This window comes from Dreissena polymorpha, chromosome 15, assembly GCF_020536995.1.
Source record: "Dreissena polymorpha isolate Duluth1 chromosome 15, UMN_Dpol_1.0, whole genome shotgun sequence".
Taxonomy (NCBI): Eukaryota; Metazoa; Mollusca; class Bivalvia; order Myida; family Dreissenidae; genus Dreissena; species Dreissena polymorpha.
This window is the reverse complement of record NC_068369.1, coordinates 14,413,162-14,438,555: the sequence shown is the minus strand read 5'-3', so window position 1 is coordinate 14,438,555 and position 25,394 is coordinate 14,413,162. Positions and strand designations below refer to the sequence as shown.

At 36.5% G+C, this 25,394-nt stretch overlaps 1 protein-coding gene across 1 annotated transcript; it reads left to right on the top strand.

The window, feature by feature from the left end:
• Positions 1–90: 90 nt before the first annotated feature.
• On the top strand, positions 91–20,626 carry LOC127860566 (fumarate hydratase class I, aerobic-like). Its single transcript, XM_052398686.1, has 13 exons — positions 91–163; positions 1,908–2,080; positions 2,393–2,520; positions 3,757–3,895; positions 4,538–4,638; positions 6,719–6,925; positions 8,124–8,250; positions 8,675–8,865; positions 9,608–9,718; positions 14,666–14,872; positions 17,928–18,047; positions 18,969–19,086; positions 19,557–20,626. The coding sequence occupies exons 2-13, from the start codon at positions 1,915–1,917 to the stop codon at positions 19,655–19,657; spliced, it is 1,716 nt and encodes a 571-aa protein (XP_052254646.1). The 5' UTR covers positions 91–163; positions 1,908–1,914; the 3' UTR covers positions 19,658–20,626.
• The last annotated feature ends 4,768 nt before the right edge of the window (positions 20,627–25,394 follow it).

The following is a 25,394-nucleotide window of genomic DNA, read 5'->3' as shown; positions in this document are numbered from 1 at the left end:
TGGTAAAAATTGATATCGAACTTCAACTATTTTATATGTAATATAGAAGGAAATTAATTGCGCATGCGTAACCACGAGGCGACTGTGGTACGAGTCGAAAGGTGACCAATACACCGGCGTCCTTGACATTCATGAACAGTTGACTAGTAAACTTGACCTTTCGGTTTGTATTGATATTGAAATTTGAACTGTTAAAATGTTAAATAGTAATACAATTTCGAAAATGTGATTGTTTAAATGATACTTTAATCGAAACAATGTGTTTGCTAACGTGGTACATTTCAAACTAAGAAGTTAATGTCCATATACATGTTTTCGGATACCTTTTTTCGGACATGACTTTCGAAAACGTTACGTCAAATGATGAGTGTTTAATACACAATGAGTAATACTGTTATATATTGTCAACCCGGATCATTCGGCAAATGTTTATCAGTAATGTCACCGAAAGAATGTTTTTTTTTAATATACACAAAATTTCACAATATGGTTCTGTGCTAATTGTTTTATATTTTTCAGACTCAGACTGTAGTCCAACTTGTTGACGCTCTCAAATATTAAGCTACTTTTTATATTGGTAATATTTGGAGCGTACAACGGTTGAACCATTCGAATAATGTTGGAAATTTTTCCTTTGTCCATATTGTTGCGCAAGGATTTTGTGCGCAACATTCAAGCCCCGATATCAGACTTAATATCAACTGATTGCAATAACATTTACATACCTGTGTAGATAATTCATTTCTCGATAATGTTCCGTAAAAATTATGTAATGACACTTTGAATTGTGCATGCCTGAGCAATTTAAATCCAACCACTATTCAATTTTTCAATATCTCTCGATTCGCTCGCTGTGTAGATATAAATTGATAACACGACCTCAATGTAAAGCATCTGGTTTAAATGTGGGAGAACAAATGGCGTAAAATACAGTTTACGTTCGTCTGTTGTGGTGCATAGTAAACAAATGTTATTATACTTTTCTGGATTAATTAAGCATTGTTTTTTTTTCTAAAGTGACAATTAAAATGTTCTGAAATAAATTACATCTTTTATTTTTTGATACAGTAAATAAATAATATTGATACAGATCGTACAGTATACTGTCCTATGTAATGTAGAATGTAAGTACATAAAACAACACAGACAGAGGTGCGAAAAAGAAGTGCTTAAAAAGTTGCTGATACTTAAAACAGTGACTAGAAACTGCACGGTGCACCATATCTGTTTTTGAACATATGCTTATTAAATCTACAACGATGAGCATACTAGATCTAGTTAGGTAAAAGTCGGTGTTAAAAGCTCATGTTCAATAAAATTACACGTACACGTTACACTGTAATGCCTTCTTCTGATTGGTTGTCGATATTTCAATCTGTTTCATAATATAGCAAGAGGTCAGTGATATTGATGCAATTTAAGCAGAAGTTTAACTGAAGAATTAATGCCTTTCTAACTTCAATTCGACAATATTCGAGGTAAAAATGGACTTCTGAACTAAAACTGAATGAGTTAGTAATGTTATTTCGCAATTTTACGCAAATTGATGAAAATTTAAACTTTCTGGTGTCCAACATATAACAGGTCATTCACCGTTGAGACGTTCCAAAGAATTTAGCCCATATAAAAAGTATCTCTAAATTCTTTGCGTGTCTTATAAATGAGACTAACTCAGACTGTGTATTGTTTATGGAATAAAGTTTTGTTCTATGTTTGTTACTCACATTTAATAATTGGAGGAATTTATAAAGCAACTTTCAAAGAATGATTGTTGTTACTTTAAATAATTCTGTATAGCATTTTAATTATGTTGTTAATGTTATAACATTTAATGTTTGCATGATTTGAAAATTTTCCTTTACATGTTTATAATGTTGATACCTGAGAAAGAACTTTATGACTTTCAGTAAAGGGATGTTGTCAATCCGGTGCCAGAATCTGTTGCGACTGGCACAGAGGTCTAGAGCTGCCATTGAAAAACATCTTGCTGCTGCCGCCTCCACGGATGTGAATCCATTTAAATACCAAGACATTCTTGAGTTAGAAAAGAAGCCAGATATAAAATGGAGGAAACTTACAGGTTGGCTTAATTTTCAACAAGTTTGAGGTTATATTTTTCTGCGGACATTATATTCCCTGTTTAATGTAATTTAAAGCTTGTTTTGAACTTAAGCATTTATATACTTATATAATGAGATCAACTATATATTTGATTTATACTGTAAGCTGTACCTAATCCTGTAACTTTAATTATCTGCTTCCATATTAAAAAGCTGCTTGGTTAGTTACAGAACAGCTAAAACTCTTGTTCTTTTGTGAATTTGAAGATTTGATCTGAAGGGCCTTTTGAAGGTGATTAGTGAAATCATCTACTTGATCATAAATTTTGCAGGGGATTTTGTGTCATCTTTCGAGGTGAAAGGCCGCAAGTGTATACAGGTGCAGCCTGAAGCCCTTACACTGATAGCTGAGCAGGCTATGATTGATATTGCACATCTTCTTAGGCCTGCACACTTACAGGTATTAACAGACAATTTGGACATTATGATTGAAGTAGGAAAAGTATGAAACTTTAGTGCCATTGAAATTTTCATTTACATGTAATAGATATTTGCAATTACTGGTCTTTTGCGTGGGTGATGTTATCATATGTAAATGTTTATATGAGATTCAGAAATGCTGTCAGAGTGAAAGTGAAATGGTGACTGTTATTGATTATTACAATTTTAAACTTTTTTATTAAGAAACATGTGTCTCATGTGATTTATATATACTACAACTGTAGTTGCATAACATTGATGATTTCTGATGTTCTCATTTTTGTTGTTTGATTAGTTTGTTGAAGTGTACATTAATTTATTGGACTGGGCAACACTGCAGTTATTAACAAATGAAATTTTCAAAATTCTTGAAAAAAGGGTATAATTCCACCACAGCCCAAAACCAGACTGTGCATTGGTGCAGTTTGGTCAAGAGCTGCCCTTTCCGCTATAAAGTCACACTTGGTGTTCTGGTCTCATTTATGGACATAAGGACTCCTCATGTATACAGATTCAAAGGTATATCAGGAGCTACACTGTTCAGATATGTACTTAGGTCCATATGTCAGGAGCTACACTGTTCAGATATGTACTTAGGTCCATATGTCAGGAGCTACACTGTTCAGATATGTAATTAGGTCCATATGTCAGGAGCTACACTGTTCAGATATGTACTTGGGTCCATATGTGAGGAGCTACATGTACACTGTTCAGATATGTACTTAGGTCCATATGTCAGGAGCTACATTGTTCAGATATGTACTTAGGTCCATATGTCAGGAGCTACACTGTTCAGATATGTACTTAGGTCCATTTTTACACAATGCAAGTTAATTGATTTATCTTTTTTTTTTTTAATGACAGTATCTACATGTATGTTATGGTCGTATATTAAAGATAACAATGAAAGACTGTATATGAATTTATCTTGTCACATGATGACTGTGTATTTTTCCATATAAGTTGGGTAGCTTTTCATATTAAAGGTTTGTAATGCTAATGTAATTGAAGCAGACAAGGTGTTACTATATAATGCAAAATAGCAATATTTCTTTTATTTATTAAGGAGAATGAATGACACTTGTTAAGATAATTTTGATGCATGTCTTCTTACTTGCCCAAAACGGTGTGACTGGGTAATAGATAAATATTGGGCCCAAGCTGTGCTCTTTAATGGTACTGGTTCAGTAAGAAGCTCAGCTGAGAATTATTACAGCAACTGTCCAACATATTGAAAGACCCCGAGGCGTCCAGCAATGACAAGTTTGTGGCCCTGGAACTACTGAAGAACGCCTCTATAGCGGCCCACATGATACTGCCAGGGTGTCAGGACACAGGCACTGCCATATGTGTGGGTAGGTGGATCTGAGCAGAAATAACATGAGACTTGCTTTGGGAAAACTGGGCTTAAAGCATACAAGTTTAGTGTAATCCCAGATTAGCCTGTGCAGTCTGCACTTGCTAATAAGGGATGACACTTTCCGCTTTTATGGAATTTTTCTTTTAAAGGAAAATCTATTTTTTGAGGATAGTATCATCCCTGATTTTCCTGCACGTACTGCACAGGCTAATAGGGGAGACCCTTTACGCACATGCATAAGCCCGGTTGTTTTAAAGAACTGGGCTCAAATGTCTTTCACTCTGCTTAATAGTGATTTTATTGGCCAACTTGACATATGAATTTGTTAGCATGACCTTTTCATGTTTATCTTCTAAAAGTGCCATCAGTCTCTTTCTATACAACAATTCAACGCTATAAAATACATGGAATATCATTGAATACTTTAAAATATTGATAATACAATGTTAACTGATGAACAAGCTATTGCAATTTGTCTTCTCAAATTATTCGAAGGAACTTAAAATGATAATAGTCTTATGAAGTGAACCATATGACTCAAAGGAAAGAAATATCGTAAATGAAAATTACCATGAAGCATGACTAAAGCCTTCCACTTTAGTCCATCACTGACATGTGATTGGTTTGCATTTTTCAGGAAAAAAGGGTCAGTATGTGTGGACGGATGGCAACGATGCTGAAGCCATATCTCGCGGTGTATACAACACCTACACACAGAAGAACCTCCGCTACTCCCAGGTAACACTGGAATTGAAAGGCATTTGACATTAACCCTCTACCACCTAAATACATATTTTGATGCATTTGTAGTCCCTTAGAAAGTTACATTTTATTAAATACCATTTTTACTAAATTTAAGTTTTAAACGCTTAATTTCCAACCCTTAGTTACCAATGAGCAGCAAACAGCATAAAACTTGAGCACACTGCAAGTTACTTGCAGTCTGTTCTGGTTTTATGCTGGTAGAAATAGCTACATTCACTTTGCTTCTCATGGGGGATAGGGTTAAACTAAAAACAATGGGGTTCAATATTACAAGCTTAACTTATTTAAAAATTGTATTTGAAGATTGTTTTGATCATACTGTAAAGTTATTAATATCTGTATTAATACAATAAAATATGATGATTTTTAGCTCAACTATTATATATGAAATATATATAGTGGAGCTATCCTACTCACCCTGGCGTCGGCGTGACCGTCTGCGTTACCGTTAGCGTCTGCGTTAGTGTGCAAATGTTAGAGTTTTCGTACTACCCCAAATATTTTTTTTGTCCCTTGACATATTGCTTTCATATTTTGCATACTTGTTTACCAACATGCCCCCTACCTATTAAGAAGAGCAGACAACTCTATCAAGCATTTTGTCATAATTATGGCCCCTTTTTCACTTAGAATATGCAGCAAATGTTAAAGTTTGCGTACTACCCCAACTATTTTCTTTGTCCCTTGACATATTGCTTTCATATTTTGCATACTTATTTACCAACATTACCCCAACCTATAAACAAGAGCAGACAACTCTATCAAGCATTTTGTCATAATTATTGCCCCTTTTATACTTAGAATATGCATATTATTGATAAATCTTTGTTAAAGTTTGCGTATTACCCCAAATATTTCCTATATCCTTTGACATATTGCTTTTATTTGTTGCATACTTGTTTACCAACATGACCCCAACCTATAAACAAGAGCAGACCACTGTATAAAGCATTTTGACATAATTATGGCCCCTTTTACCCTTAGATAATTTAACATTTTGCTTAAATTGCCATAACTTCTTTATTTATGATTACATTTTATTATTACTTTGGCAAAACAACACTTACCTGAATACCATAATGGATTCCTCCAAAACAATACCCCACGCCCCTACCCAGAATCTCTCCCCCCCTAACCTACCCCCCCCCCCCCAAAAAAAAACATTTTTTTTTTTAAACATCATCTTATAAATGACCCCACCCCACATTATACCCCCCTCTCACCCCCCTACCCCCCCCCCCCTTTTTATTTTTGAAAGATCGTCTAATAAATTATTGAATATGAACAATTTCCCCATGATGGCTTACGTTATACTGTCAAGCACTTGATAAGTCGAGCGCGCTGTCCTCTGGCAGCTCTTGTTTGTTTTTCTGTATCAAATTAGTCATTTAGACTTAAAAGATTGACATTGTTCATTCACTTTCAGTTACAGTAAACATTTTGGTTTGCATATAATGGAATGGTATATAAGAGCAATTTACACAATATAATCAAAGCCCGTGTTTTAAATTCAAACTATTTTCACAGGTGACCCAAATGAATATTTTCCATCCAGTCACTTTTAAGTAACAATATTCATTCTGGTTTCCTTATAATGGTAAAGCATTTGGCACAATTGTCATACTACAGTGAACACATTCATTCCAACTATTGCCAAAAGTGGCCTAAATCAACTGAACATGTCTATTCACTTTAAGTTACAATATTAATTTTGGTTTGCATATAATGATATAATGAATTTTTCATTTTGGCATAATTTGTTCAATCTTAAAGAAAGCCCATGTTTTACATTCAAACTATTCCCGTAAGTGGCCCCAATAAACTGTAAATGTTCAATTTGCATTCATTTACAATATATATTTGAGCATATGGACTGTCATTATATAAAACACCACATTAATTGGTGTTCATTTTCACTATATGTGCTGAAATTGTCAAAGTATGGAGAAAACAATTTTTCTACCTTAAATCTATTCCTGCAGGTGGCACCATAAAAACAATGGTTCCCCTTAGGTAGCCACAATAAATTTGTAAATTCAAACTTTCCCCTTAGGTGGCCCCAATGGACATGTACAAGGAGGTGAACACACGGACCAATCTTCCCGCCCAGATTGAGATCTATGCCACGCCTGGTGGCCAGTATGACTTCCTGTTCATCGCCAAGGGTGGAGGCTCTGCTAACAAGACCTATCTGTACCAGCAGACAAAGGCCTTACTAAACCCAGAGAAACTAATGAAGTTTGTGGATGAAAAAATCAAGGTAAAATTTAAAAACAAACATTGAGTTTGAAAAATCTTGGTTATTTTCTAGAATCAATGTCATGTTTTAGAATCAATCTTGAATTTAAAGTATAACATAAAGGTTAAGAATAAACGAAAACTTGGAAAAAGTCAGAGATTCAAGGTCATGTTCAAAATTTAAGTTTGAAAATCAGACTATAAAAAGGACAAGTTTGAGAATGATGGTAAAGGTAGGCGGGTCAGCAGAGCAAGACCATGCTTAATCCGGACAAACTTGTGAAGTTTATGGATGGAAAAATCAAGGTAAAGTTTAAAAACAAACACAGTTTGAAAATCAGGGAAAACTTTGAGAATCAATCTTCTGAAATTCAATATTAAGTTTGAGAATCAAGGCAAACTTCAAGTTCTTGAATCAAGGTTGAGTTAAAAATCAACATACAGTTAGAGATCAAAGTAAAGTAAAGAACTATAAATGTCCAGTTTGAAATCAAGGTTAAGTTTGAAAACCATTTAAAGTTTAAGAAACAAAAAACATATTTTAAAATAAAGTTCAAGTTTTAGAATTTATGACGATTGTAAAATTCAGGGTAAAATTCCAAGATCAGGGTCGTTGTTAAAATCAAATTTAGGACAAGTTGAGAATCTTTGTAAAAGTATAAAATATGTCTCAAGTTTGAATGTCTAAGGCAAGTTGTTTTTAGAAAGCAGATGCAATACAAATTAAGTAATTGCATCAGTTTGGGCATGATTATAGCCCTCTGTCTGTTTTCTTCACTTTTAATTGGGCACTCAACCAAGTCCTGTTGGTGTATTTTGAATAAAGCATGTGCTCCATCAAATATGTATTTTATACTACTGTATTTTTTAATCCTAGCAGGCGAACTTGACCTTCAGGTGAAAATGACTGCAATTTGCTGAATAATGCTCTTTTGTCTTTTAGTCCAATGTTGAATGTAAAATGACTTGGTCTTTGTTCAAACATGTGTTGTGGGTACAATGGTGTCCCTGACACATTTCTAGTTTTCCCTTTAAAACCATAAACCATTTACCATCCTTTGGAAAAAGGAATATGTTGCCCCTGAAAAGTCTGTGCAGACTGCACTGGCTAATCTTAGATGACACTTAATGCACATGCATTAAGCCCAGTTTTCACAGAAAGAAGACTGTGTTTATCATCCTTTATATCATACTAGCCTGTTATTCTCCTTGGTTTGCAGACCCTGGGTACAGCTGCCTGTCCTCCATACCACCTGGCGTTGGTTATTGGAGGTACATCAGCAGAGTTCACACTGAAAACGGTGAAGCTGGCCTCCACCAAGTATCTGGACACTCTGCCTACCACTGGTAAGGTTAGCCCTTTCCAGCTCAGAGACAAAGTAAAATTGCTTTATGCAACCAGCAACCAGCATAAAACCAGAATAGCCTGTGTTTAAGCATGTTTATATCATGAACTTATGCAAAATGCTTCCAAAGACTAGTAGAAGCAATGATTTGGAACTCAACAGAAAAGAGTTTTGTCTTATTAAATCATTATAATTGTAGTCTTAACATGCATTTTTGTGCTTTGATCTTTTTGTGGAACCGTATATAATTATGTATATAACTTCTGTTTTTATGTACATGTACTAATTTAGACAGATATGTTTTGTGGTATTTTTTCCTACTTTTTTTTATAACTGTTACTAAATGCTTGTAGTTACGTTGTATTTTTAATCAATTAACACATATAAAAACATCACTCTTCAGTCTAAGTATAAAATCCTTGCAGGTAACGAGCATGGCAGGGCATTCAGGGACCTAGCCCTTGAGTCACAGATCCTAAAACTGACCCAGAAGATGGGCATAGGGGCCCAGTTTGGGGGCAAGTACTTCTGTCATGATGTGAGAGTGATTAGACTCCCCCGCCATGGGGCCTCTTGTCCAGTGGGACTCGGCGTGTCCTGCTCTGCTGATAGACAGGTTGGTTGTTTTCGGCATATAAAACTTAGTCCTCTTGTATCGATTTACAAAATAAAATCCCCAAAGACACCAAGCACTGGTTCTAATTAGTCCAAGGAAACAGACTCAAGAGCCTTTTAATTAGCCTTAAGTTTTTGATGCAATCAAGCTTTAATAAATAAGTTTACACTAAAAAAAACACTAAATCAAACAAGCATTTTTATTTAAAAAAAACAATGCCTGTTAAAAACTGAATAAACTGATCATGAAGCTTGGTGAAGCAGTCCATACCTTATTGCAATTGAGTAATATCAGATGTTTCTAATTCATAACTTGACATAAATAATTTAAAAACAATCATTTAAAGTTATAATCAAAATTTCACAGATTACTTAAACAATAATTAATTTAAAAATAATTGAAGAAGTAACTGTTTTGTAAATAATTAACTGAATAATGAAATTTATTAAGATACACTTAACAACCAGAGATTTTTCATATTGGTGAACATATTAAAAAGCAATTTCTCTGTGATGAAATACAGTCATATAGTGTTGATAAAGATATATAGTAATGTATATTAATAATAGTTTTTACTAAAAAGCTGAAACATTTTGAAAATCCAAAATAATATGTTTTACTGGTCAATTTTTCTTCTATATGTTTTGTTTAGATAACACCTTCATTGAGAAAAAATTAACAACATAATTATAGTGTATTGAAAAGGTTAATAACAAAGCTAATTTGCTTAGCACATGTTCAGATTAACGGAAAGATCACAGCCGAGGGGGTGTTCCTGGAGCAACTGGAGACCAACCCAGACAAGTACCTGCCGGAGATAGAGGCCAAGGATCTTGGAGGGGAGGTTGTCAAGGTAACCAAGGGTCTGGGAGGGGATGTTGTCATGGTGACCAAGGGTCTGGGAGGGGATGTTGTCAAGGTAACCAACGATCTGGTAGAAGATGTTGACAAGGTAATGAGTATAGAGGCCAAGGACCTGGGAGAGGATGTTGTCAAGGTAACCAAGGATCTGGGAGGGGATGCTGACAAGTTAATCAGTATAGAGGCCAAGGATCTGGGAGGGGATGTTGACAAGTTAATCAGTATATAGGCCAAGGATATGGGAGGGGATGTTGAAAAGTTAATCAGTATAGAGGCCAAGGATCCGGGAGGGGATGTTGACAAGGTAATCAGTATAGAGGTCAAGGATCTGGGAGGGGATGTTGACAAGTTAATCAGTATATAGGCCAAGGATCTGGGAGGGGATGTTGACAAGTTAATCAGTATAGAGGCCAAGGATCTGGGAGGGGATGTCGACAAGGTAATCAGTATAGAGGTCAAGGATCTGGGAGGGGATGTTGACAAGTTAATCAGTATAGAGGTCAAGGATCTGGGAGGGGATGTTGACAAGTTTATCAGTATAGAGGGCAAGGATCTGGGAGGGGATGTCAACAAGGTAATCAGTATAGAGGTCAAGGATCTGGGAGGGGATGCTGACAAGTTAATCAGTATATATGCCAAGGATTTGGGAGGGGATGTTGACAAGGTAATCAGTATAGAGGGCAAGGATCTGGGAGGGGATGTCAACAAGGTAATCAGTATAGAGGTCAAGGATCTGGGAGGGGATGCTGACAAGTTAATCAGTATATAGGCCAAGGATTTGGGAGGGGATGTTGACAAGGTAATCAGTGTATAGGTCAAGGACCTGGGAGAGGATGTTGTCAAGCTAACAAAGGATCTGGGAGGGGATGCTGACAAGTTAATCAGTATAGAGGCCAAGGATCTGGGAGGGGATGTCGACAAGGTAATCAGTATAGAGGTCAAGGATCTGGGAGGGGATGTTGACAAGTTAATCAGTATATAGGCCAAGGATCTGGGAGGGGATGTTGACAAGGTAATCAGTATAAAGGTCAAGGACCTGGGAGAGGATGTTGTCAAGGTAACCAAGGATCTGGGAGGGGATGCTGACAAGTTAATCAGTATAGAGGCCAAGGATCGGGGAGGGGATGTCGACAAGGTAATCAGAATAGAGGTCAAGGATCTGGGAGGGGATGTTGACAAGTTAATCAGTATAGAGGCCAAGGATCCGGGAGGGGATGTTGACAAGTTAATCAGTATAGAGGGCAAGGATCTGGGAGGGGATGATAACAAGGTAATCAGTATAGAGGTCAGGGATCCGGTAGGGGTTGTTGACAAGGTAATCAGTATAGAGGTCAAGGATCTGGGAGGGGTTGTTGACAAGGTAATCAGTTTAGAGGTCAAGGATCCGGTAGGGGATGTTGACAAGGTAATCAGTATAGAGGTCAAGGATCTGGGAGGGGATGTTGACTAGTTAATCAGTATAGAGGCCAAGGATCTGGGAGGGGATGTCAACAAGGTAATCAGTATAGAGGTCAAGGATCTGGGAGGGGATGCTGACAAGTTAATCAGTATATAGGCCAAGGATTTGGGAGGGGATGTTGACAAGGTAATCAGTATAGAGGGCAAGGATCTGGGAGGGGATGTCAACAAGGTAATCAGTATAGAGGTCAAGGATCTGGGAGGGGATGCTGACAAGTTAATCAGTATATAGGCCAAGGATTTGGGAGGGGATGTTGAAAAGGAATTCAATGTAGAGGTCAAGGACCTGGGAGAGGATGTTGTCAAGCTAACAAAGGATCTGGGAGGGATTGCTGACAAGTTAATCAGTATAGAGGCCAAGGATCTGGGAGGGGATGTCGACAAGGTAATCAGTATAGAGGTCAAGGATCTGGGAGGGGATGTTGACAAGTTAATCAGTATATAGGCCAAGGATCTGGGAGGGGATGTTAACAAGGTAATCAGTATAAAGGTCAAGGACCTGGGAGAGGATGTTGTCAAGGTAACCAATGATCTGGGAGGGGATGCTGACAAGTTAATCAGTATAGAGGCCAAGGATCGGGGAGGGGATGTCGACAAGGTAATCAGAATAGAGGTCAAGGATCTGGGAGGGGATGTTGACAAGTTAATCAGTATAGAGGCCAAGGATCCGGGAGGGGATGTTGACAAGTTAATCAGTATAGAGGGCAAGGATCTGGGAGGGGATGTTGACAAGGTAATCAGTATAGAGGTCAGGGATCCGGTAGGGGATGTTGACAAGGTAATCAGTATAGAGGTCAAGGATCCGGTAGGGGATGTTGACAAGGTAATCAGTATAGAGGTCAAGGATCTGGGAGGGGATGTTGACTAGTTAATCAGTATAGAGGCCAAGGATCTGGGAGGGGATGTTGACAAGGTAATCAGTATAGAGGCCAAGGATCTGGGAGGGGATGTTAACAATGTAATCAGTATAGAGGTCAAGGATCTGGGAGGAGATGTTGACTAGTTAATCATCATAGGGGCCAAGGATCTGGGAGGGGATGTTGACAAGGTAATCAGTATAGAGGCCAAGGATCTGGGAGGGGATGTTGACAAGTTAATCAGTATAGAGGCCAAGGATCTGGGAGGGGATGCTGACAAGTTAATCAGTATATAGGCCAGGGGAGGGGATGTTAACAATATAATCAGTATAGAGGCCAAGGATCTGGGAGGGGATGTTGACAAGGTAATCAGTATAGAGGTCAAGGATCTGGGAGGGGATGTTGACTAGTTAATCAGTATAGAGGCCAAGGATCTGAGAGGGGATGTTGACAAGTTAGGCCAAGGATCCGGGAGGGAATGTTTACAAGGTAATCAGTATAGAGGCCAAGGATTTGAGAGGGGATGTTGACAAGTTAGGCCAAGGATCTGAGAGGGGATGTCAACAAGGTAATCAGTATAGAGGCTAATGATCTGGGAGGGGATGTAGTCAAGGTTACCAAGGATCTGGGAGGGGATGTTGACAAGTTTATCAGTATAGAGGCCAAGGATCTGGGAGGGGATGTTAATAAGGTAATCAGTATAGAGGCCAAGGATCTGGGAGGGTATGTAGTCACGGTTACCAAGAATCCGGGAGGGGATGTTGACAAGTTAATCAGTATAGAGGCCAAGGATCTGGGAGGGGATGTTGACAAGGTAATCAGTATAGAGGCCAAGGATCTGGGAGGGGATGTTGACAAGGTAATCAGTTTAGAGGCCATGGATCTGGGAGGGGATGTTGACAAGGTAATCAGTATAGAGGCCAAGGATCTGGGAGGGGATGTTGACAAGGTAATCAGTATAAAGGCCAAGGATCTTGGAGGGGATGTTGACAAGGTAATCAGTATAGACGTCAAGGATCCGGTAGGGGATGTTGTCAAGGTTTCCAAGGATCTGGTAGAGGATGTTGACAAGGTAAGCAAGGATCTTGGAGAGGATGTTGACAAGGTAACCAAGGATCTAGGAGGGGATGTTGACAAGGTAATCAGTATAGAAGTCAAGGATCTGGGAGGGGTTGTTGACAAATTCATCAGTATAGAGGTCAAGGATCTGGGAGACAATGTTTTCAAGGTAACCAAGGATCTTGGAGGGGATGATGTTAAGGTAATAAGTCTGCAAAATAAATATCTTGCTGGATGGCTGATATGGTGAAATCATAACTCATGTTATAGAAAAACTGGATTGATTGCATGAATTGCAGTGAAAAGAAATCTGAAAAGACGGCTAGATTGAACTTTACCGGTACGCAGTTGTTTACCACTATCCACAAAGCAAGGGTTTTTGGGCGGTAGCCCCCAATGCTTAGGAAATATATAGTATAAAAAGGATTATTAGATGTTCCCTTAGGTGTTAGGTGTTGGGCGCTTAGCAACGATAAATTATACGCTTTTCCATTCTGATTTACGTTCCGGTAAAGTTAAATCGTCCTGAAAAGACTTAAAGAAAATTAAGCAACAAACAATCTGTAAAAATATTTCAGAAGAAAAAGTTGACAGTAATATTGTTTGAAGTTACTTCGTTACCTATTTTCTGTCAGGATTGGTCTGCCATAGATCTTTGAGAAAGTGTTAAATCCCGCTCAGTGCTTTCAAATTAACGTAAATGTTTGATACGTCACCTTTTATTGCTCACCATTACACAAAATAAAATACAAATACAAGTGTTAGGTTTTTAATAAAATAAGTAAACAAGTTGTCATTTTGTTTTTTTGTGTCAAAGAACTTATTCTAACTTATTCTGAACCATTTCTCCCGTATTATGTCCACATCAAATTGATTAAAGAAGCAAAGTGAAAATGGCTATGTGCACACAACATAAAACCTGAATAGCCTGCGAGTTTGTCTGTTCAGGTTTTATACTGTTTGCTGTTCATCAATAACTAAAGGTTGGGAATGAAGCCTTTTAAACTTGAATCTAGTAAAAAATGTATTTAATTAAATTATTTTCTAAGGGACTACAAATGCGTTAAAATCCATATCTAAGTGATACAGGGTATAACAATAATAAGACAATAAGACTTTTCTTAGGTTATTTGACATTATTTGAATGCTTCTAGTACAGATTGCAAAAAGGCAATAAGCAAGTTTACCCTTGTTTATTTCCATTTCTTATAATATAGCACATTTCATTTCAATATTATCCAGATTGCCTTAGGGAGACTGATACAACCAAAGTATTTAATTACTAAGACATCAATTTATTGTGTGGCTTCTTAACCCATTTATGCCTAGCGTCTAGAAGAAAGGCCTTGGCAAACAGCGTAGACCCAGATGAGACGCCGCATGATGCGGCGTCTCATCAGGGTCTGCGCTGTTTGCTTGAAGAATTTCTGAAAGAAATATTCTAAATATAGAAATAAATACACTAGACATCCTTAATTTTTTAAATAAATTGATCCAATTTAGAAGGATGGGAGAGTCCACTAGGCATAAATGGGTTAAGCTGATATAACTAATATAATACACAGGTGGACCTGAACCAGCCGATGTCTCAAGTGCTGAAGCTCCTCAACAGCTACCCAATCAAAACTCGCCTAAGTCTCACGGGGACCCTGATAGTGGCGCGAGACATTGCCCACGCCAAACTCCAAGAGAGGCTAGACAAGGGGGAGGCAATGCCAGAGTTCATGAAGAATCACCCTGTGTACTATGCAGGGCCTGCTAAGACACCTGAGGTAAGCATTTTTCGGGGCTTAATGCATGTGCGTATAGAGTGTCAACCCAGATTAGCCTGTGCGAATTGTAAGATGAGTGTCATGCTTTGAAATTTATTCATACAATTTTCACTATGTCCTTTAAAAATGAAACTTTTGCACAATACATCATATACAGAAATTAAGCTGATAAATAGTTTAATGCAATTTTCTTGATATTTACCAGTTTATCCTAATATTAAGATAAATCTTGAATTATGCTTTTATTATGCCCCCCTTCGAAGATGAGGGGGTATATTGTTTTGCACATGTCGGTCGATCGGTCCGTCCACCAGATGGTTTCCGGATGATAACTCAATAACGCTTAGGCCTAGGATCATGAAACTTCATAGGTACATGTACATTGATCATGACTGGCAGATGACCCCTATTGATTTTCAGGTCACTAGGTCAAAGGTCAAGGTCACAGTGACTCAAAATAGTAAAATGGTTTCTGGATGATAACTCAAGAATGCTTAGGCCTAGGATCATGAACCTTCATAGGTACATTGATCATGACTGGCAGACGACCCCTATTGATTTTTAGATCACTAGGTCAAAGGTCAAGGTCACAGTGACTCAAAATAGTAAAATGGTTTCCTGATGATAACTCAAGAATGCTTACGCCTAGGATCATGAAACTTCATAGGTACATTGATCATGACTGGCAGATGACCGCTATTGATTTTCAGGTCACTATGTCAGAAGTCAAGGTCACAGTGACTCCAAACAGTAAAATGGTTTCCAGATGATAACTCAAGAATGCTTTCGCCTAGGATCATGCAACTTCACAGGAATATTGATCATGACTGACAGATGACCCCTTTTAATTTTCAGGTCACTATGTCAAAGGTCAAGGTCACAGTGATTCTAAACAGTAAAATGGGTTCAGGATGATTACTCAAGAATGCTTACACCTAGGGTCATGAAACTTCATAGGTACTTTTATAATGACTGGCAGATGACTCCTATTGATTTTCAGGTCAATAGGTTAAAGGTCAAGGTCACAATGACTCAAAAAAGTAAAATGGTTTCCGGATGATAACTCAAGAATGCTTACGCCTAGGAGCATGAAACTTCATAGGTACATTGATCATGACTGGCAGATGACCCCTATTAATTTTCAGGTTGCTAGGTCAAAGGTCAAGGTCACACTGACTTGAAACAGTAAAATGGTTTCCTGATGATAACTCAAGAATAATTAGGCCTAGGATCATGAAACTTCATAGGTACATTGATCATGACTGGCAGATGACCGCTATTGATTTTCAGGTCACTTGGTCAAAGGTCAAGGTCACAGTGACAAAAAACATATTCACACACTGGCTGTCCCATCAACTGACAGCCCATATGGGGGGCATGCATGTTTTACAAACAGAGTTATTTAACACTCTCAATAAATCTTGTAAATTGTGACCCATAAATGATGGCAAATGGTATGTTTACCTGGAAAGATCTCTATTGATACTGCATCAAAATAAACAAAGCAAGAAAACAAACAACATGAACATTTCCTGAATTTTCTGTAGAAAAAGAGCACACTTGCTATTGTTTAACTGTCCAATTATACACAAAAACAGTTCTTGTCCTTAATGCAGCTTAATAGTTTCATGCTACTTATTTCAAATGCAAAGCAATAAGTCAAAATGTGTAAGAATAACTTTTTTTGGCATTATGATTGTTCATTTAGCAATAGAGCTATATAACTAACTCTTTTTGCTGGTTTAATCGATGAGCATCTAAGCAGCCAACAGTTGTTTATTGGCTTTTTAGTTATAATAATGCAAGCAGTTTTTCTTTGATAAGCATTTAATGTATGAAGATATGCTTGGTCCTGTTAACTTTATCCCTAACCAGGCTATTGCTTATGCAATCTTTTTAAAACATGTCCATTCAGTTAGCCTATTCATATTGATAATTTCCCTCAAAACTCTTTGCCAATGGCTCAATTCAGCTCTAACATGACCCAGCATATGGACAACTTTGTTATATATACAATGTACTGTGAAAGCAGTATGATTTGCCTGACACTTTTTGTGTGGATTTGTGTCCCTCCTTTCAGCCACCAAATGAAATGTTCAAGACCTAAGTCTAACATCACACATTAAAAAAAATCTACTATTTTTAGTTAGAACCAAGCCATGAAATTTCATGTCCATGAAAAAAATGGATCTAAAGTATTCAGTTATTATGCTTAGAGCAGTGTTCTGAATCCTTCATGTAATACAAAGAGACCCTTATTCTACTCATGCATTTGCTTGTTGTTCACTTGGACCGCCTTGATGGGCAGCTTTGAAATATTAACCACATTCTAGGAAAACGAGGCTTAATGCATAAGAGTAGCGTCATTCAAGATTAGCATGTGCAGTCTGCACAGGCTTTTCAGGGATGAATCTTCAAGCTTTTATAGATTTTTGTTTGTTTGGAGGATTTTTTTTCTATAAAAAAAATACAGTTGGGGCGAGGTGTGTTTTCCCTGATAAACCTGTGCAGACTGCAAAGGCTAATATGAGACCACACTTTAGGCACATGCACTAAGTCCAGTTTTCCCCACTTTAGGCACATGCACTAAGTCCAGTTTTCCCCACTTTAGGCACATGCACTAAGTCCAGTTTTCCCCACTTTAGGCACATGCACTAAGTCCAGTTTTCCCCACTTTAGGCACACGCACTAAGTCCAGTTTTCCCCACTTTAGGCACATGCACTTAGTCCAGTTTTCCCCACTTTAGGCACATGCACTAAGTCCAGTTTTCCCCACTTTAGGCACATGCACTAAGTCCAGTTTTCACAGAAAGATGATCATTGTATGTTTATTGTCTTTGTCTAACAGGGCTATGCAAGTTGTTCTTTAGGTTTGTGGGGTTCCACCACTGCAAAAGGTAAGGACTGTCACATTATTATATGATATTAAAATTATGTTAATGGTCTGTTTCCCAGGGCTATGCCAAAGGCTCATTTGACCCGACCACTGGTGGGCGTATGGAGAACATCAAGCTATTATATGATATTAATATTATGTTAATGGTCTGTTTCGCAGGGCTATGCCAGTGGTTCGTTTGGCCCGACCACTGCCGGGCGTATGGACAGCTATGTGGAGACCTTCCAGGCAGCCGGGGGCAGTATGATCATGTTGGCCAAGGGAAACAGAAGCAAACAGGTCAGAAATTATATAAAATATACAAGCCTTGCTCTGTAAAAAGGGGTTATTGTGTGTGCGTATAGTGTCCCAAATTAGCCTGTGCAGTCCAACACTGTCTTTTGTATGATATTTTTCATTTGAAGAAATTCTTTACCTTGAAAAAATCTAGTTTAGGCAGAAAGTGTTGTCCCTGATAAGCTAGTGCAGACTGCACAAGATGATATGGGGTCATACTTTACCTACTTGCTTTAAAGTGATTTTTCCCTGAACAAGATTGATTGTCAAGTTGCCAAGGGAAACGCGAGCAAGCAGGTTAGAAATTTTCAGGTTTTGAGGGCTGGAATGAGGCCGATATTTTAGTCCTATTCCCTTGTTGAAAAATGTATCCTTACATTTTCTTTTACATTTTGCACAGAATGTAAGCTATTTAATGTATTAAATCAGGCCTAAATCAAATGTGATTTCAGTTTTTTTAAATATGACCAGCTTTGTTCTTGGTACAAAGCTATTATATGTCAAAACAAGCAGTTGTTTTCGAATATTAATACTGGGTTAATTTCTTCAGAAAGTTCTTGCCGCCCATGTTGGTTTAAAAAGCCATACTTCACTTCAGACTATCAGTCAGATTATCAAAAATTACTTTTATTAAAGTAAAATACTTGTGTTTCAAAAATAGCCTTATCAAGAAAATTAAAGGCATAAGAATTTCATTGGACGACTGCTAAAGAATGGTTCAAGATCATTCTTTAAACAGTTAATCTTTATTTTCATAGGGAAAATATAAAACTGTAGAATTTCTTTGTTTGTAGAAATAAACCATTTTCATTTTTCTCCCCCAACCTCCTGGAAAATAAATCAATAACAAGTCCCCTTCCTTAAACAATGCTTGTAACAACTAGAACAAAGTAAATCTTTAAGAAGGTCCATGTTTGCCTACAGGTGACAAATGCCTGCAAGAAGCATGGTGGGTTCTACCTTGGCTCCATCGGTGGCCCTGCAGCCATTTTGGCACAGAACTGCATCACAAAGGTGGAGGTGTTGGAGTACCCAGAGTTAGGTATGTGTAACTGATCTTAATCATTTGCGATGAATGTCATCCCTGATAAGCCTGTGCAATGTGCACAAGTTAATCTTGGAAAACATTTTTTTTTAAGCAAGATCTTGTAAAAGCGGAAAGTGTCGTCCCTTATTAGCCTGTGTAGACAGGCTGCAAGGCTTATCGGGAATGAAACTTCAAGCAAATGCATTAAGCCCAGTTTTCCAATTTCATGTACTACCGGTACCTCTTACCTGGCAGTCAAGAAGACAGGGTTGTGACCACTGCTCTTTTCAGCCCATTTCCTTCTTTAATGTGAAAGATTGTTTAATACACAAGTTAATTTTACTGTATCATCTTAATAAAGGAGAGTTTAAGTGACCCCAGTAAGCTGGGTTGGTTATTTTCCAACCAAGATACACCCTTGAGTACAGGGGGTACTATACTGGATTCATTGTGAACATCCATCACTTCTGTTTATTATATTTAAGGCATGGAGGCCATCTGGAAAGTGGAGGTGAAAGATTTCCCAGCTTTCATTGTGGTCGATAACAAGGGCAATGACTTCTTTAAAGAGTGGCAGGTGGAGTAACTGTGAAGAGAGCCAGTTTGAAATTTGATCTACTGGTATTTAAATTTTGTGGGCAGTGAATTAGCTAAACTCAAAGGCCATGACTGTTAAAATGTAAATAAAAATAGTGCCTTTGCAAGGCTATATGGATTAATTAATTTGGGTAAAGAAGCAACAAAGATAAAGAAGCTGAAAAATGTATTTGTTTCATGATTTTGTTTATTGTTAATGAAGTTAATTATTGTTCAGCTTCTTATACACATATGAGTTATGTATGGATAATATAATAACATTCTTGTTTATGGATTTATTATATGCTTCTATTGTCTATTTTGCTTAAGAATCTATATTTATAGACTTTGCCATTTGTTTTAAGTTTCAAAACATATGTATGGGCTGTTCAATGCATAAGGGATAAACAGGCATGAAGTGAAATCAGTTATCTATAAAAATAAACATCTTTATCAGTAGATTGTTCATCTGGATTAGCTGTCAATATTTCACCCTGTATATACTATAATACATTGTTTAGGCTATATTTATATTATGTTGTTTTAGAATGTAAAAACTGTTAATGGATATTGTCGGTTGTTGCTATTCATTAAAAAGGCATTGTATACTTACTAAAATATGAAGAGGGGTGATTTACTAGATTGCTTTTGTCCATGGAATAACTTCAAATCATGGGGTGTTTGAACTTAACTTGAACACGGATTTGTGTTTATATTTAAATGTCCAAATGAAAGATATTTGTGTACCTTTCAATGGATTTTGCATGTATTTACATTGATTTGTTTACAATTTCTTAGTTGCCTTATAAAGTATGTTACTTTGTAGTGCTTCAAAGCTGGTATTTACTTTTTAAATATTTTATTTCATGTTATCATTTCTCTGGCATAGCAAGTGTGTGTAATCTATGCATTGAATGAAAATTGCAGAAAAATTTATACTTTGACGAGACATTGAGCACATTAAACATGTTGTATTACATGCTTGCATACTTTTTTTATGACCCTGAAGGAGGGCATATAGTGATCGCACTGTCCGTTTGTCCGTCTGTCTGTCTGTCTGTCACACTTTACGTTAAGGTTTCGAAAAATGCTCATAACTCCTATGTTGCTTCAGATGTAACATTCATATTTGGTATGCATGTGTAAATGGACAAGGCCTTTCTATATGCACACAAATTTTTACCCCTTTGACCTTGACCTTGAACTTGGGGTCCGTGTTTAGGTTTCGAAAAATGCGTTTAGGTTTCGAAAAATGCTCATAATTTCTACCATAGTGTTTACCGGGGGCATATGTCATCCAATGGAGACAGCTCTTGTTTTGTTTGCAATAGTTAAGTGGTTTGACATTTCAATTCGTGTGTCCACTTTGAGTTTTAAATAAAATCAATACATGTAAGAGGATAATACAATTTGATTAATGTAGTAGTTATTAAAAAACCTATAGACAGTAGATCTTTAAAGTTCCCGTTCATTGCTATGTTTATGAGCAGAATAGTAAGAAAACGTGTTTTTATTGAGGATATCACTGAAAATCCGGTTGAAATCGGTTGAAAACAAACAATATAGCGATATTTATCATGGGGTCGAGTACGGTAAAGTACGAAAACCACCTAATTAATATTCATGATTCGACACGTTAATTCAAACCTAAACAAACAAAATTGCGGATAAGGTAAGAACAAATGCAAATACATCTGGTACAGACGAAAACTGAGTTGCAACGCTATGTTTTTGCTAAATCTATGTATTTATCTTCCGTACGCTAATAATGTATAGCAAAAGTTAAATATAGACATAATTTGCATAACTCGCGACGCTGCAATGATTTTTGCCTATTGCATGTATTTATGGACATTTATATATTTATCAAATCAAAACCGATTTTGATTAGGTTTTGGTGTCAACCTTGATACAAAATATATTTCAATGAATTTATGTAAAGTTTTTTTCGCTATACGATTTATATGCACATTAACGATCTATTCTGCGAACTGGGACATACGTTTTGTATTGGTGGAATATTTGAATGAGACTGATTGCTCAAAGAAAAGGAGCAATTCAGCTAATGATGGATACTTAAGAAACATATGGACCGCGTTTTGTGAAAAAGGGGTTTAATGCATGTGTGCACAGATTTATCAGGGAGGACACTTTCCACTTTTAATGATGTTTATGTCCCCACCACTATAGTGGGGGACATATTGTTTTTGCCCTGTCTGTTGGTTTGTTGCTTTGTTTGATTGCACAAACTTTAACGTTTGCCTTAACTTTTGCAATATTTAATATAGCAACTTCCTATTTGGCATGCATGTGTATCTCATGGAGCTGCACATTTTGAGTGGTGAAAGGTCAAGGTCATCTTTCAAGGTCAGAGGTCAAATGTATGGGTCAAAATCCCTCATTTAATGTTAACTTTTGCAATATTGTAGATAGCAACTTGATATTTGGCATGCATGTGTACTTCATGGAGCTGCATATTTGAGTGGTTGAAAGGTTAAGGTCATCCTTCAAGGTTAAAGGTAAAGTATATGGGGACATTGTGTTTCACAAACACATCTATATGCAATTAAAACGCAGAGGAAACTCAACCTGTTTTGGAAGTTTTATTGCAATGTGTTCAGTTAACACCTGCAGGAAATTGTTAGACTCTTAAAGGTGGAAATAGCAGGTGTGAACGCTAAGAAATGAAGGCTATGCGATGTTTGAAATGAAAAAAGTGTAAGCGCTATATAATGTTGGTTATAAAACTGTGTAAACGAATGAATTATAAGACTATGAAACCACTATGAAGTTTTGACATGAAAATGTGTAAACGCTAAAAAATGCTTGCTATGAACATGTGTAAAGCTATGAAAGGTTGGTCATGAACATGTTACATTGTGTAAACACTAAGAAAGGTTGGTCATGAACATGTGTGAATGCTAAGAAAGGTTGGTCATGAACATGTGTAAATGCGAATAAAGGTTGGTCATGAATATGTGTAAACACTAATAAAGGTTGGTCATGAACATCTGTTGAACTCTAATAAAGGTTGGTCATGAACATGTGTAAATGCTAAGAAAGGTTGGCCATGAACACGCGTGAATGCTTATAAAGGTTGGTAATGAACATGTGTAAACGCTTAGTAATGTAAGAAAAATAAAAAGCTTTCAAATGGTGGCCAAAAAAAACTATAAATGCTAAAAAACATATGGCTGTGGTTTGTTTGAAATATAATCGAAAACATGAAACGTAGCGCTATGAAATGTTGGAAATTAATAATTTAACATTGAATATAAAACAATTCAAATAGTGATATACTATTTAAAATAAATAAATAGACAAAATGCACACACCGACACAAACTAGTCAGTTCGTATTACATACGCTAAAGAAATGTTTCACCACACAACTAGCTCTACTCTTCAAGCAGAACTAGGACGTATCTAATATCCTAATGCATAATATAATATCAAGAGGCACACTTACGACACTTTTAGAGAGCACTGCCTGTTTTGTGATCGTCAGATTAACGCCGTGCACTTGCATAGATACAAGGAGAACCAAATGAAACTGTTCTTGTAAAAGTAACCAGGCATATCTTAATAACATAAAAAAGCACGTCACTGTCATTATTATGACACAAACACTATTTTTCCAACACTGATAATTAGCTTCATATTGCAAATAGTTTTTCGTAATAAAGTTTAACTATGGAAAGCACCGCATGCCATTAATGATTACCTTCCAATAAGCATGTTAAAAAATATTCATAGAAACAAGACAATAAGTGAAAGTAAATTTCGTATGTGAACATGTGCCTGTGTTTTAAAGTATCGTTGATTAAAAATAGTATTGAAATTCACAATTATTTTACCGGTTTTATAATAAGAGAAAGGAAATGCATTGTTATAATGTTTTCTCTGTGGGCATTTACGCGTTGACTAATTGAACATAAAACATTCCTGGTTATTAAAATATTAATTTTTGTGTTTGAAGCTGCAGGAAAACTGATTCTGGTATCATACTGGGATCATTCTGGTATCAAAAGTCAAACGTTTGAACCACATCATCGCAAACTTAATAGCATGTGTGTTGGTTTCTAAGGGAAGACGCGTGTATAATCAATATACTGAAAACTACGAAAGACCAAGATGGCATATGAATTTATATTGTTGTTAGTTAAAAAGATTGATTGGCCCGTGTCGTTATCCATCCGTGCGCCATGTATAAAATGTTAAGCTCTCGTGACCAAACATGTGCAGTGTCATGTAATTTATTCCACTTTGTTACTGCAACGTGGCTGTCTCCGACATTTCTCTATTTCACGTTGTCATTGTATGATATCAAGTGTTTGCAAAGCATTTGAGTCAAATAATATCTTCAATAACTGTTATCGCTTTCGAAGTCATCATTTTGCTGTGTGAATTTCCTGGAATAGCAGCTTTCGAAAAAAAAACTTCAATGATTGACAGCTTAATTCATATCGGTGTTTTACCGGATAAGATTCCAAAATTAACTGTATTTACAGTATTTGGAGAATTCATATTTCTATACTTTCGTATCAAAGTTGTAGTATAAGTACTACTATACAAGCGGTTAGCAAGTATGGCCTATATGAGAAACCGTTATGTTACACCAATGTCAAACTTCAAAATATTGAGTCACCGAACGTCGTACAATCCGGAGAGCAGACATAAAAGACTTGACAAGTCAACAACGAGAACTATACACATTGTTATAGGCACAATACAAATAATATTATAACGAATTTACATCAGCTTTATATACTGAAAAAGGCGGTAAATGTTTGCCAACGAAATACAATTAACTTCAAAAGTCGACTTCAAAACGCACTGTTGTTAGTTCCAGCTGTTCTCATCGTATTATGGTTTAAAATAATGATATTTCGTTCGGCTACATCGATAAAAAGAAACGTGTAAATCAACTTTTTTCATATGTTGATATATTGACCTCTTATTCTACTTGAACACAGCTATATCCAAATCATGTTCATCCTATTTAATAGCACTGTAAGGCAGGAATTAAAAAATATGGCGAGTGTGTGCAAATCGGGTTAAAATTGCATTGTTTGAGCTCATGATATATTAATATTCAAGCTATCAGTTAATTCTATAAGAACATCTGCAATCTGCTTAACCAGTTTTAGAATTAGGCCTCATATATAGCGATTTTGTTTATAGTCAACCTTTCAAGACATACATCAAATGAATGCCAAAATACACAAAACGCGTTTTGTTCGAGTTGAAATGTTTTAGTAGCATTCTTCACCTATATGAAAAGAATAAGCATCATGACATTTCTGTGTAATCATCAATTGTTTTTGATATTCACAACGAGTACTTTTGTTTGTCGCAACAATGATGCCCATCTTGTTTAGATACATGATGGCTATCAGATCGATATAGCTATTAAGTGTATGGTTATTTACTGTTCATTGTAACTTAAATGTATACTAAAAACACCGTTGAATACATATCTATTTGTTCTTAGTACAAATGCATACATAATATGAATTTAAATAACCAATTGAGTAAATGGGTATGGGGTATGCCGTAGTATCCTGAAATTAAGCAGAACGTTTTATGAAGTATAAACATTAATAATTAATATCATTATAACACCATGAGTGCGTGAAATGATCCCCTTTGACTGGAATAAAATAAAAGGATATACACTTAGTAATTTAATTCTAAAAATATTCAAAGCATTCAATGTAAAGCACAGCTTGTTTACGATCTTTCTTA